The sequence below is a fragment of the Equus asinus genome, chromosome 16 (assembly GCF_041296235.1).
Source record: "Equus asinus isolate D_3611 breed Donkey chromosome 16, EquAss-T2T_v2, whole genome shotgun sequence".
NCBI lineage: Eukaryota > Metazoa > Chordata > Mammalia > Perissodactyla > Equidae > Equus > Equus asinus.
This window is the reverse complement of record NC_091805.1, coordinates 34,764,602-34,779,616: the sequence shown is the minus strand read 5'-3', so window position 1 is coordinate 34,779,616 and position 15,015 is coordinate 34,764,602. Positions and strand designations below refer to the sequence as shown.

General features: G+C 39.2%; 1 protein-coding gene across 6 annotated transcripts in view; it reads right to left on the bottom strand.

Annotated features, from left to right (window-relative positions):
• The window catches only part of RTCA (RNA 3'-terminal phosphate cyclase), a 37,622-nt gene that overhangs the window by 14,779 nt on the left and 7,828 nt on the right, over positions 1-15,015 (bottom strand). For 3 of the 6 annotated variants that reach the window (XM_014851500.3, XM_014851501.3, XM_070486914.1), the window contains exons 2-8: positions 12,194-12,294; positions 10,205-10,348; positions 7,364-7,487; positions 4,583-4,641; positions 3,085-3,226; positions 2,691-2,815; positions 1,585-1,643 (exon numbers count right to left, since the gene is read on the bottom strand). In XM_014851500.3, the coding sequence (XP_014706986.1) occupies positions 1,585-1,643; positions 2,691-2,815; positions 3,085-3,226; positions 4,583-4,641; positions 7,364-7,487; positions 10,205-10,323 (628 nt within the window). In that variant the 5' untranslated portion in view covers positions 10,324-10,348; positions 12,194-12,294. Of the gene's footprint in view, positions 1-1,584; positions 1,644-2,690; positions 2,816-3,084; positions 3,227-4,582; positions 4,642-7,363; positions 7,488-10,204; positions 10,364-12,193; positions 12,295-12,401; positions 12,689-12,825; positions 13,028-15,015 lie in introns of those variants that run through there. The other 3 variants (XM_070486915.1, XM_014851499.3, XM_014851502.3) reach the window with 3 other exon arrangements.

Genomic DNA, 15,015 nt, shown 5'->3' with positions numbered 1-15,015 from the left:
AATAAACTCAAAATGGATTAAAGACCTAAAGGTGAGACCTGAAACCATAAGGCTTCTGGAAGAAAACGTAGGCAGTACACTCTTTGACATCAGTATTAAAAGGATCTTTTTGGACATCATGCCTTCTCAGAGAAGGGAAACAATAGAAAGAATAAACAAATGGGACTTCGTCAGATTAAAGAGCTTCTTCAAGGCAAATGAAAACAGGATTGAAACAAAAAAACAACCCACTAACTGGGAAAAAATATTTGCAAGTCATATACCTGACAAAGGCTTAATATCTATAATATATAAAGAACTCTCGCAACTCAACAACAAAACATCAAACAACCCAATCAAAAAATGGGCTGGAGACATGAACAGACATTTCTCCAAAGATATACTGATGGCCAACAGGCACATGAAAAGATGCTCATCATCGCTGATCATCAGGGAAATGCAAATCAAAACTACACTAAGATATCACCTTACACCTGTTAGAATGACAAAAATCTAAAACTAATAGCAACAAATGTTGGAGAGGTTGCGGAGAAAAAGGAACCCTCATACACTGCTGGTGGGAATGCAAACTGGTGCAGCCACTATGGAAAACAGTATGGAGATTCCTCAAAAATTAAAAATAGAACTACCATACGATCCAGCCATCCCACTACTGGGTATTTATCCAAAGAGCTTGAAGTCAGCAATCCCAAAAGTCCTATGCACCCCAATGTTTATTGCAGCACTGTTTACAATAGCCAAGACGTGGAAGCAACCTAAGTGTCCAGCAACAGACGAATGGATAAAGAAGATGTGGTACATATATACAATGGAATACTACTCAGCTGCAAAACAGAACAAAATCATTCCATTTGCAATAACATGGATGGACCTTGAGAGAATTATGTTAAGTGAAATAAGCCAGTGAGAGAAGGATAATGTGTGTATGACTCCACTCATATGAGGAATTTAAAATTATGGACTAAGAACAGTTTAGTGGATACCAGGGGAAAGGTGGGGTGGGGGGTGGGCACAAAGGGTGAAATGTTGCACCTACAACATGACTGACAAACGTTAATGTACAACTGAAATTTCACAAGATTGTAACCTATCAATAACTCAATAAAAAAAAAAAAACCAAACAAATCCCATATTGCTCTAAAGAATATTTTAGAGACAACTAGTTATGTCTGACTATAACAGACAAATTCTTTGCCTGTAAAAATGGTATTGTGATTACGCAGATATTATTCTTTGGACATACATGCTGCAGTATTCAGGTGAGACATGGCACCTGCAACCTACATTGAAATGGTTACACACACAACTTGTAGCTAAATGTTCACTTGTAGCTAAATGTACTAGTGAACCTAGGAGGATAGTGTATGGATGTTCACTAGTCATTCAACTTTTCCATAGGTTTGAAATTTTTCAAAGTATAAAGTTGGGAGAAAGACTGAAAATTTAATTGACTCTAAAACACCATCAGTTAACCATATCCTTTTAAACTCGTCATCCATCATTCTATAACATTCTAACCCTAACAGACAACTAAAGAATTTTACACTAGCATTGGGAACTGTGGACCCTTTACTTTATCTATACCTCGTTTACCAAGCGATGATCCAGCAAATAAACAGCCTGTGGATGTCTCAGCAATAATGCTATATAAGAAAAAAAAAGTATTATTACTTATGCTATAAATACTCTAAACTTACACACAAATACAACACAGGAGAACAGTGACTGTTAAATATGCAGAATTAGATCTGGCTAGTAAATTGCAAAAGTAAAATTCTTCATACAGACAGCAACATGACCAGCATTCTCCATCGTCATCAGGGCATTAGTATCCTTCAGCACTTCTACAAGTCACCCTAGATTCTAATCCACTCACAGGTAAGGAATTTCTGTCATCGGCACAAAATGGTACCATTTCAGTCAAACTATACTACAAAATATTTTCTGACTATCTTAACTAAAAAGGCCTTTCAAGCATAACTAGGAGGACCTACAACTAGAATACAGAACTATGTATTGGGGCACTTTTGGGAGAAGAAGGTAAAAAGTAAAAAACAGATTGGCAACAGCTGTTAGCTCAGGTGCCAACCTTTAAAAAAAGAAAGAAAGAAAAGGTCTTTCTATAGAGATGTTTGGGTTTTACAGTTTTTAGATAGTATTATCATATGTAGGGCACGCATTTACTTTAAACTCTTAAATAGAAACTGAAAAAGAGACTTCAAAATGTAAATATCCACAAAAGAAACTCTTATACTTCAAAAATATCAATTAAAGCATTTTTATAATAAATTAATAACTCCTAATTGTATTAATAAATTTTTTTTCTAAATAGATCTCTGTTGTATCGAATCTTTCTTGTAAACTGACTTCACATTTGAGGTACAGAAAAGCAACTAGAGATATTTCTCTTTGGATTAGCTTCAAGAGCTAACTTCCAATTATCTTAAACATTTAAGTTCACTACATAAATGAAAAGGCTCTTATAATGTAATAAAAGGAAAACCATCTTCAAAAAAAACTCAGAATAAAACAATCATCTTAATTCATCATACTACTGTTTTAGGTAGGAAGGCCCTTAAAAATATGTCTCCTTAAAACTACAAATTTAAACAAGAAAACTACAAATCTTTAAGTAGGATATTTATTTCAGGGCTCTCAACCAATGTCTAGAAAAAAGTACACTGTCTCACATTATTCCATTTCCATTGCCAAAAGCTTGGTCCTTAGGTTCCTGAACAGGCTGGATGTTAACATACAGATCCCTAATCTCCTTTCTGATGCATCGCACGGCCGCTGCTGCCATATCTTTTGCCACCTATTTTGGCAAGACAGAAAAATAGAATAAAATATAAATTAATGATTATTTTGACAATTGTTTTCAAGCCTTCAAAGACATATAAAATAATCAATAACTTTTATAAGCATTATATACAAACTTCATTTTCAAGAACAGAGAGCACAGGATTTTAAGAAAAATTTTTAATGAAAAGATTTATTAAAAAACTAAGTTCTTTCAATAATTTCAAAACTTGATAATACTTATCAAGACCTACATAGACTTCTAAGAACATTTAGACAACTTACTTTAAATGGCAAAACACCAGCAACAAAAGCTCTTCCATATATCTTAGTCACAGAGCCACGGTCAGTTAAATTGATGGGGTTCAACTGTTTAACTGGTGACATTCGGACAATCACTTCACCACCCCCTTTTGGGTAGTAGCCCCTATGAAAAGTACAACAAACATTCACATAAACTAATCACATGACAAAAATAAATCCCAATACTTACAATAAAATAACACGCAAATGATATCCAACCATATAATTGATTGAAATTTCCAAATATTTTAGATCTGTGCTGTCCAATACAGTAGCCTCAAACTACAAGTTACTATTTAAATTTAAATTAAATAAAAACTCAAAACTCAGCTCCCCAGTTGCACTAGCCACATTTCAAGCGCTTAATAGCTCTATGTGGCTAGTGACTAGCATATCTGACAAATGGGGAACATTTCCTTCAATGCAGAAAGTTCTGTCTAACAGTGCTGGTTTAGAATACAAGGTCCTTAATGGCAGGACCTTTGTCTACTTTGTTCCTGCTAGATTCCCTGCCTAAAACAATGTCTGGCACATAGTAGGTGCTCACTGAATATAGGATGAATATTTAAGTAGTTGAATACTAATACAATTTTAACTCAAATATTTAGTGTAATTTATTCTACAGAAGATGCTGAGAACACACGGATGAGAACGACAGTTCTATCCACAAGGAGCTCGCCACCTGGTAGGGAGATGGCTCCACATACAATCTACTGGAACACAAGTCAGGATGTAAGGAGGACTACAACAGAGGTGCAAATGTGAATTCCAACTGAGGCACGCTCAAGGACAATTCACACAGAAATTACAATTTCATTTTGAAAAAACAGGATTTGCAATTTTTAAGAAGAGCAGGGGAGGAAAAACATGAACAAAGACATGAAAGTCTGAAGGCACAGAGTACGTTTACAGAACAGCAAGCATCGTGTAGTTAGAATACAAAGCATGTTGAAAGGAGTGGAGGGAAAATGAAGGTAAGGGAAATTGGAACAAGACTGCAAAGCACTTAAATGCCACACCAAGAAATCTGGCCTTGTTATTATGTGGCAGAAGGGAAACCTTAAAGAGAAATAACCTTAACGCCCAATGTGTTTCTTAGGGAAATAACTCTGATTGCACTGTGGAAGCAAATCCCTTTTATGACCCTGCAGTGCCTAGTCCAGCTGTCACATAGCGCTTTTAGTCCAGCTGTCACACAGCGCGCACTCAGTCTGTGCTGAGCACGGATAATGCTAGATACGAAGGTGCCTCAGTGCAGCAACTCCCTTGAAAATATTTCTCCCAAGAAACAAGCGTTTGGAGCTACCTTCAAGCCCCCGTGTTCCTGCTGTTTATTGTTTTTAAGCCACAAAGTACAATTATTTCTTACAAGAAATGTAATCTATTAAGTGGGTTCCAGAATGATAGTTCTCTAAGGTCTAACTTTTCAACTATTTTTAGCACAAGTAGGGGTCAGAGGGCTAAGAAATAAGTAACTTACCTCATTTTAATGTCACAATTAAATTTGAAGCCAAATTTTTCAACAATTGGCTTGAAAACCTGAAAAATCAGTTTATTATTACTTTAACCACCATTATTCATTAATTTAACAAGTATATTTATTAAACAAAAGTGCTCTGCACTGAGCTACTAATGAGGCACTACAGATAAACAGTGATATAAAAATGTGTCAGCTAGCTCTATTTTTCAAATAAAATAAATGACATGTAGCTAAAATTAAAAGTTTAACTTTTAATTAATCAGGGCTGTGCAAGTCTATCTAATGGAAAAAATTATCAGAACTCAGGATACTTGATCCCAGTGGTTATTTTACTCGAGGCCAATGTTTCCTAACTCTTCTCAATATAATGCACTCTAAGAAATTAGGGGGTATTGGTGAACAGCATTCCATTCTGCTTCTCAATTTTTTTATACAGTTGAAATCCCACTGCACATACAATGTTTATCCTTATTTTTTCCATTCAACATCATAAAAAAACCTATTTTCCCAACATCATAAAATTCTTCCTAAACAAATTTGAATGACTGCATGGCATTCTAGCATAACTTACTTAACCATTCTCCAAGTTTTCATTATTACATAATTATATATACTATATAATGATAATTATAGGATATAACGCTCTGCTCAAATACCTTTAACATTTAACTTTTGCTGCATTTTGTAATATTTAATGAGGGTCATTTTTTTGAAGTGGAATTAATAGGTAAAGAGAGATACACTTTAACTTTCACTATACATTCTATGAAACTGAATTTAAAAAGATTATGCCATCTATTAAAATGGCAAAAAAAATTTTTAAGTCTGAGAATATCAGGTGCTGGGGAGAATGCAGAACAGCTGAAACTCTCATACAGCATTGGTGAAAATGCAAAACAGTGCAGCCACTTTGGATGCCAAAACTATTTGGCAATTTCTCATAAAGTCAGATGTATATTTACTATTATACCCAGCACTCCCTCTCCTAGTTACTTACCCAAGAGACATGAAAACTTATGTTCACACAAAACACCTGTACATAAGTGTTATAGTGATTTATTCCTGATTGCCCAAAACTGGAAATATGCCAAATGTCCTTCAACAGACAAATGGATAAATAAACTAGTATATCCACATAATAGAACACTACCTAGCTTCTACTGCTGATAAAGGATCATGGATGAATCCCAAATGTATTATGGTAAGTGGAAAAATCAGACTCAAAAGGCTATATACCATATTATTCCTTTATACGACATTCTGAACCATCAGCAAAACTATGACAGAAAACAGATCAGTGGTTGCCAGGGAGGGTAGGGCTGCCTACAAACGGGTATGAGGGAATTTTTTACAGTAATTCTGCATCTTGATTGTGGGGGCTGGCTTACAACCATATGTCAAAAATCACAGAACTCTATACTAGCAAAGGTGAATTTTACTATAAATAATTACAACTCAATAAACATGGAGAAAAAAAAGGATACCACTTTTCTCTCCCATTAGTTTTATGAGTATGCCAATATTGAGTTTTATCACTTTAAAAATTTATAGTCAAAATATGGTATTTAATTCTTTTTTTAAAATTTTATTTTATTGTGGTAAAAACATAACATGAGATCTACCCTCTTAACAAATTTTTCGGTATACATTGTTGTTGACTATAGGTACAATGTTGTACAGCATCTCTAGAGCTTATCCATCATAACAAAATTGTATGCCCATTGATTAGTAACTTCCTTTCTCCACCATTCCACTGTTTGATTCTATAAATGTGACTACTTTAGATATCTCATATAAGTGGAATCTTTATTTGTCTTTATGTGACTGGCTTATTTCACTTAGCATAATGTCCTCAAGATTCATCCATGTTGGGGCTGGCCCCGTGGCCGAGTGGTTAAGTTCACGCACTCTGCTTCGGTGGCCCAGGGTTTCACCTGTTTGAATTCTGGGCGGAGACATGGCACCACTCATTGGGCCATGTTGAGGTGGCATCCCACATGCCACAACTAGAGGGACCCACAACTGAAAATACACAACTATGTACCAGGGGGCTTTGGGGAATAAAAAGAAAAATAAAATCTTAAAAAAAAAAAAAAGATTCATCCATGTTGTCACAAATTCTACAATTTTTTTTAAGGCTGTATAATACTCCATTGTATGTCTGTACCACATTTTCTTTATTCATTCACCCATCCATGGACATTTAGGTTGTTCCCACATCTTGGCTATTATGAATAGTGCTGCAAGGAACATGGGAATCTCTTTGAGATCCTGATTTCAACTCTTTTGCATAAATAGCCAGAGGCTGGATTGTTGGATTATATGGTAGTTTTATTTTTTATTTTTTGAGGAACCCTTATACTATTTTCCATAGTGGCTACATCATTTTGTATTCCCACTAACAGTGAGCAAAGGTTCCAATTTCTCCACATCCTCATCAACTCTTGTCAAATATAGTACTTAACTGTTGTTTTGAGTTTTTTCTTTCAAATCATAATTCCTATATTTATAAAATAACTGATTTATGTAATAAGTGATATAATTTACATAATAATTACACTCGAGGTTTTTAAAGAGTTTGCTACAAATACTGTTCTAAGATACAACAAAAAATCTAAAGTAAACACAATCCCTTAGCCTCTCCCACAGCAGAACTAGACACCATGAAGAAATAAACAGGTATGTACACAAAAACATTCAGGATATATTTAAACAGAGAATGGAGGTTCAGAAGAATATATGAGATCATCTTAGTTTGTGAACAACAACCAAAGCCCTTACCATCTCTGTGTAATCAATCTGTGGTGCCATTTCTGCATTAGTTCCACCTTTCAAGCGAAGTTCTGATGGAGAAGCAGCAAAGAGAACACAGGGCATTGAGACCTGCATCAAGAGGCATACGCTCCTAAGGAAAAGGCAGAACAGGCTTAGCTGCGTTTTCTTTTTAAAGTCTCAAGAAAGCAATGTTACTACACATCACCATTAACCGAAGCACAGAAACTGGGAAGGCGGGTACATGCCTTCAAGTGTAAAGTTGAAAAACACTTTAGTAACTGAATGATACAACCTAGAAGCTTAAAAAAAAAGACAGTATTTCACAGTAGAAGGAACTGGCCTTAACTGATAAGCAAATCTGGGTTTGAATCCAATACTAAACACATTAGATGCGTGCTCTTAGGTAAGTTTCTAGCACTTTATAGTACAAAGAAGTAAAAAAAAATTTTTTAATAAAACCATCTTTACAACGTTTCTATAAAAGGATTCTTCAAGCCAGCAGTCTATAAAAAGGCATTCAAAACAGTCAAGGTCTAGAAATATTCAAATGATTATACCTGAATCTCTGCCACGCACAAGGCCCTGTTCCAAATATCAAGTTAAGACATCATTCCTACCATCGTGGAGTTCATGATACAATAGAATATTTTACAAAGACTGTTAGCTGAATATTTTACATGGAAAAAAGTTTTAAGGAAATAATCCTTGCTATAACTCACCTCTCTTTGGTCCTTATAGTCAAGTAATACAAGAAATCATAATAAATAATTATAGTATATGAAGTATTTTATAAAATGAAACACTTGGTCAGATTTTCTAAATGAGCTGTTATCTCCCTTCTCCAAAGTCAAGGGAAAGCAATCATATTTCTCTGTAGATTGTAGTCTGAAAGGCAGTTGGACATAGCTTCTACACACCAAAAGACAGACCTTTACTTAACTTTCTTATAGCAACGATGCATGCGTACTGAACTAGTCAGCCTCTATAAATGAGAATGCATTTCATTAATTCAGTAAATATTTATTGACTACATAATATGTTAGGCATTTTAAGAGAAAATGTATGCACTATAATCCCTGTTCTCAAGGAGTTAAGCGTAGAAGTAAGTGAAAAAGACTTGGCAATGTTTCATTTACTATAAACCATCGGTTTATTCCTGAACTTCTCGTTGTTTATTCTCTCTGAGGAACCCAACACATAAAGTGTTTCTCTTCCCCCTGATAAAATCAGATTCTAAGAATAGCACAGAAAATCTGAATTTTAGGAGAGTAAGGAACTGCAAAGACAAAGGCAGACTCTGGAGAAAACACATGATACTGTCATCGCAATTAGGGACAAAAATGTTAGAATGTGAATAAGTAAGATGTGTTTCTTACTAGGAATAAGCTTGTTTTAGTCTCCTGAATGCAACTAGATTATCAACTTTAAATTCATTTCCCATAAATTCTAGTGGATTAGATGCCAGAAGGTCTAGATTCTAATCCTAGTTCTGACCCTGACTCTATGACCTGAGGTAAGCCACTTTACACCAGAGGGTCTTCATTTTCTCATTCACAAAACGGAGGAAGGAGGGGCCGGCCTGTGGCCGAGTGGTTAAGTTCACACACTCCGCTTCAGTGGCCCAGGGTTTTGCTGGTTCGGATCCTGGACACGGACATGGTACCGCTCATCAGGTCATGGTGAGGCAGCATCCCATATGCCACAACTAGAAGGACCCACAACTAAAATATACAACTATGTACTGGGGTCGGGGGGGGGGGGGTTGGGGAGAAAAAGCAAGGAAAAAAAAAAGAAGATTGGTAACAGTTGTTAGTTCACATGCCAATCTTAAAAAAAAAAAAACAAACGGAGGAAGGGTTGGAATACACAGTTTCTATTTTCCCTCTTGCAGTTTTAAAATTCTATGATTCTGTTTTAGTAAACTTTTAGATAGTTGGTTACCTCTAACTTTTTTTCCCCTTTTTGTATAGGAGAATGCCGGAAATAATATGCTGACTATAATGACACCTCAAAATTCTTTAGTATCTTTCAGAAAGTTCTCACTTGGCAAACCTCACTTTGGGCCCAGCAGCAAGTTCCTTTTCATAGAGGTCTAGTCACATCATAACTCAAATCTCAATGATCACTAACCATTTCTTAAACTAAAAAAAATCTTAATCTATTAAAATAGTCATTTCGGAAACAAATCGGCATCAGATTTACAGTCCTATTTCTTATTTTATTGAACTTCCTAGCAAAGGGATAGGATTTTGGTACAAGGATGCTGCTTACAATAGCAATTAGCCAAATAACACGGAAAACACAAAAACTGCTCTCCATGTTTCAGCAAAAAAAGGAGGGACTCTTGGAATAGGTTAAAGACTCAATTTGTTAAATACCCATTTCCCAATGTGGAAAGAAAACCCAAGATCATTTCTAAAACTTCCTAAATAGGGATGCGTAAGACACAAAAATACCTAGCCTAAAAGTAGGAGAATATGGTTCGTAATTAGCTGTAAACCAAGAAATAAATATGCTACAAGGTAAAGACCATTATTACTACAGGGCATGAAAATTTAGTCATTTTCAAATATTCAATTTCTAAATAATAAAAAATAGACAAATATGCTATACTATACAATGAGAAAATTCTAGATTTAATAATAGCAACAATTAATAAGCAATTAGGTACCCAAAACTTTATACAGTCTCTAACTCTGAAAGGTATGTGTTTTATCTCCATTTGAAAAGTGAGGGAACTAAAGCTCCAAAAGGTGAAGGAACTTGTCCCGTAAGTGGTAGTCCCTGCATCTGAATGCAGGTCTGACTGCAGAACCCATACTTACGTGGAATGTAAGAGACACATACCCTGCTGTCTTGGTATCCGCCGTGTGGAGGCCACCTTTAATCTTCTCGGGTGTAAATATTATTTCTGTTGAGCCGATTTCTGCCCCCTCCAGTTGCCCATCACACAAATCGCGAATCATTTCCAGTCCAGATAAATGTTGAGGCCTTCAGGTCATAAGACTGCATCAAAACGTGTGCATTCAGACTGCCTATATCCCCACATTTTATGACACATTTATAAAACTGCAATGGTGAGAAAACAGCAAGGTCTAACCACAATAAGTGCCGTATCTTCAGTGTCAGAGTCTCCTTTTGGGTTTTTATGCACCAAGACTACCTGCAAGTAGGCATCATTTTAAGGGTTCCTTCTAGACTAGTTATTTTATTTATAAACATATACGCTGATACACTGTTGCAAATCAGAAATGTGCAAAAGAGGAAAACTAACACAACTGCTAAGCGCCACCAGTCTCACTTGCACTTCACTAAACAATTTATGGTAGCTGTTATAACCTGAACTGTGTTCCCCCAACATTCCTACGGTTAAGCCCTAATCCCCAGGACCTCAGAATGTGACTGTATTTGGAGATAGGGCCTTTAAAGAGGTGACTCAGTTAAAAACAGGCAGTTAGAGCAAGCCCTAATCCATTCTCACTGATGTCCTTCTAAAAAGAGGCGATCAGGGGCTGGCCCCGTGGCGGAGTGGTTAAGTTAACGTGCTCCACTGTAGGCGGCCAGTGTTTCGTCAGTTCCAATCCTGGGCGCGGACATGGCACTGCTCATCAAACCACGCTGAGGCAGCGTTCCACATGCCACAACTAGAAGTACCCACAACGAGGAATATACAACTACGTACCAGGAGGCTTTGGGGAGAAAAAGGAAAAAAATAAAATCTTTAAAAAAAAAAAAGAGGAGATCAGGCCATACAGAGAGACACCAAGAGCCACCTCCAAGCCAGGGAGAGAGGCCTGGAACAGAATCTTCCCTCACCGCCCTCAGAGGAAACCAACCCTGCCAGCACTTGATCTTGGACTTCTAGCCTCTAGACCTGGGAAAAAATAAAATTCTGTTGTTTCAGCCACCCAGTTCGTGATATTTTGTTATGGCAGCCCTAGCAAACGAATAAAGTACCTAACACGGCCTTAATGAACTGGATTTCCCTATTGGTGAAATGGATTGCTGCAAACAACTGCTGTGACAAAGGGAATTAATGAACACACATATCAATAACTTCCTTTTAATAACTTCAAAATGGACTTCAGATAAAAAAAAAAAAACCTAAGAGACTGTACTCAAAATACATACTAAGGAATCAGTTTGGCTTCAACCTGGGTCGTCTTCTAACAGGTCCATATTTCCTGAAATTTATCTAGTGGCATGCCCAGCTTCCTGGACAGAAGCAGCAAGGTCGTGTCAACGTTGTCCCGCTCCACAACCGGTAATTCTGGTTGTATTCACAGCTTCCTAGAGGTCTGGATGACAGCTGGAATCACACATCTCAGGGGCCCTTCCTGTTCTATGATTCTAAAATGTGCGGCAGCAGAGAGCGCACGCCCTGGTTTAAAAGTAGGGTTTCGGTTGGCCGTAGAGGCTGTTGTGCCCTGATCCATCTTGCCCGCTGCTACGACCTCTCCGGGTACTTGGAAGGCCCGAAGAAGTGGGGAAACATTTTATAAGATTAACTCATTAGGACAAGAGACAACTCTAGCCAAATAGAGAAGACGTGCGTCTATTTTCTAAACTTGCCCCTCGAAGCTTCCAAGACCGCCCGCCCCAGGGTGCAGCACCGTCCCCCAGGAGCCTGCGGCCCGGCTTCAGATTCCTCAAGCCTGGTGCGGGGATCTTCTCAGCATCACTGCCCGGGCTCCGGATGGCCCAGCCCCGCGGCCCAGCCCGCCCCTCCAGCCTCCCGGGCTGTCCCCTGACCCTCAACCCCCGGCCCCGCATCCCCCGGTGCGGGCCCGCCCCAGCCGCCCTGCTGCAGCCCCACAGCCCGGCGGCCCGGCTTACCGGAGGCCAGGCGTGCTGCGGCCCGCGCGGATCTTCTGCACCCGCAGGGGGAGGCCCAGGACACAGCTCAGGGCCGTGGAGACCCTCAGGATCTGGCCGCCCTGCCAAGAGCGCGGGTGCAGAGAGAAGAGCGAGAAGCCTGTCAGTATGAACGCTCTCCTGGCCAGTCCGCGCGGCAGCCGCCCCGCGGCCCTGGCCCCGCACTCACCCCCTCCATGATGCCGCCGTCCACCTCCACCCGCGGCCCCGCCATGGTGGGCGCCCGGGGGCCAGGCCCACAGCAGCCGAGCCGCCGCCCGAGCCGGAGGCAGAGGAGACGCAGGTCTCCACCCTGCAGCTCCCAAACCGCGGGCCTCGCCCGGGGCTGCGGGGACCTCGCGGAAAGGCGGAGGGAACACCGGCCGGCGGATAACCGGCTGCCGCAGCCTGAGCCCCGCCCCTCGGCGCCCTAGGCCCGGTCCGCCCCGCCCAGCAGCCAGGGCGCGTGCGCGCTGCACCGAGCTTAAAGAGACAGCGCCGAGAAAATTCCGGCAAAGCGGAAGCGCCCCAGAGATGAGGGGAGGGCCGGAAGGTGCTGTGGCACACGGTAGTAGGGTGTCCCCTGAAGGCTTGTGCTGCGAATATAGCAAAACCTGCAGGTTTCAGAAAGCCTCCGTTTCAGCTCTAGTTGGATCCTCCATTGTCTCGCAGGCTCTTGCAGACATCTGTGTTTCTCTGTTTTCTCGAGGATCTTGCCATACTCAGAGCTGGAGGCTCTTATAGCTAAAAATGTAGGAAAGGTCCGGACCTTGCAGTGCACCGACCACCTTCTCTCTCGTTGGGTTTGCCTTCTCTGCAGCCTGTCCCTTGAGATGTGTGTGCCCTGGTGCACTGATGCCCCTGAGCCTCTCGTTCCGTGCTGGCGTGTGTGTGTGTGTGTGTGTGTGTGTGTGTGTAAAGTATTATCTCTTTTTCTCTTACGAGACACGATTTATTTGGGGATAGGTGGGAAAGGGCAGAATCAGAATCAGTACTACAATGCTCTAAAAAGCCAAAGTTATGCCACCGTGTCGGAGAGTTGAGTGTGAGCTCTTGACTCCAGTGAACGGTGTAGGTAACATCATTCACCTCAGACCGGGGCAGAAACACAGCCAGTTCCTGTTTCTGCTTGTGGCTCAATTCCTATAATAACTGAGTACCAAACACTAAGCAAGCTTCTAGGTAAGCAAAGAAGAGTAAGACAATTTCTATCCCAAAATTACTGGAGGTATATTGGAGACACTGAGAAGTAATCAGTTATAATGTCATCCACAATAATAATAAAAATAATAATTAACATGTACTTATCTTACAATTAAGTAAGGGGGACCAGCAATTAGAATATGACAAACCATATCAATAACAGTCAACATTTATTGAGCACTTAGGTGCCATGCACTGCAAGCTTTCACAACCTGTTGAAGTACGTACTACTTTTACCTCTGTTTTACAGCTGCATATGTTAAACAGTTTGCTACAAGGCACACAGTTATTAACTAGAAAACTGGGATATGATCCTGGGTAGTTTGATGTGAACACCATTGTCTCCTAATCCTAATGTTCTACCACTTTTGTGACACAGACTGTTCTGGGAACACATCCACTATATATTTAACCCAACCTGGGACATTGCAATATCTGGGACTTGCCATAAGCTATTCATCATGGAAGTAATCATATTTGCATTTTAGAATGAAGGCTTTGGCAGTATGTGAAAAAGGGCCTACTAGGCTAAAGAGAAAAGTACCAGTGATGCACTAATCCAGGCGAGAGATGATAAGAAGTTGAAGCAAGGCAGTGGCAGTGGGGATGGAATAGGAAAGCTCTTTTACTATCTGACATCTTAGATCCTAGTACAGAAACTTAACCTTCTCAGAAGAATCCTTGGCCTTCTTCATTTCTCACTTTGGCTATAAGATCCTGGGTTTGATCCATTTGCCTCATTCCAACTACTTCCAGTGGTAGGGAGAAGTGAACAAGATAGTAATATAATGGCAGAGTAGCCAGGCAAGAGTAAATAATAGTAAGCATTTGTATAGTACTTCACATACATTTTCTGAGTTAATGTTCACAACAAAGCTATGAGGTTGGTGTTATTGTCTCCATTTGGCCAATAAAGGACTGAGGCCTAGGGAATTGAAGTGACACGCCAAGATGACATAACAAGTTAAGTGGTAGAGTTGGGTTAGATCCTGGGTCTTTTCAATTATCTACAAAGTAGGAACAGTTAGGCAGACAACAAATTCCTCAACAGAAAATGGAAGTAAAGAAAAACAATGGATTCATAGCTTCAGAATGCTGACAGAAAGGAACCATCAACATAGAATTGAGGCCCCAATAAAACTATCTTTCAAGAATGAGGATGAAATAAAATAATTTCTAAATACACAGAAACTGAGTTTAAGATCTATGTAGACTTTCCAAAGGCTGTACTTCAGAAAGAAAAATTATCCCAAGGAAAGTCTGAGATGTAAGAAGAAATGAGGAGCAAAGAAATTGTAAACATGTAGGTGAATCCAAAGAAACGTTATATAAAATAACACCAGACAACAAAAGTATGTAAGCCAAGGGAGGGATGACTAAAGTTAAAGAATTCTAAGGTCTCCTTTGGGCATAGAGTTAAGACATAAATTAATTTAAGACTTTAAGATAGGTATGCAAGCTAAAATTTTAAAGGTGATCACTAAAGTAACAGTGTGTATAGCTTCTCAACCAGCAGAAGGAAGAAATGGACTAAAGGGAAAATACACTTTAATTTTTTAAAAAAGAGAAAAACTGCACACCTTAATCAGCATATAAAAACA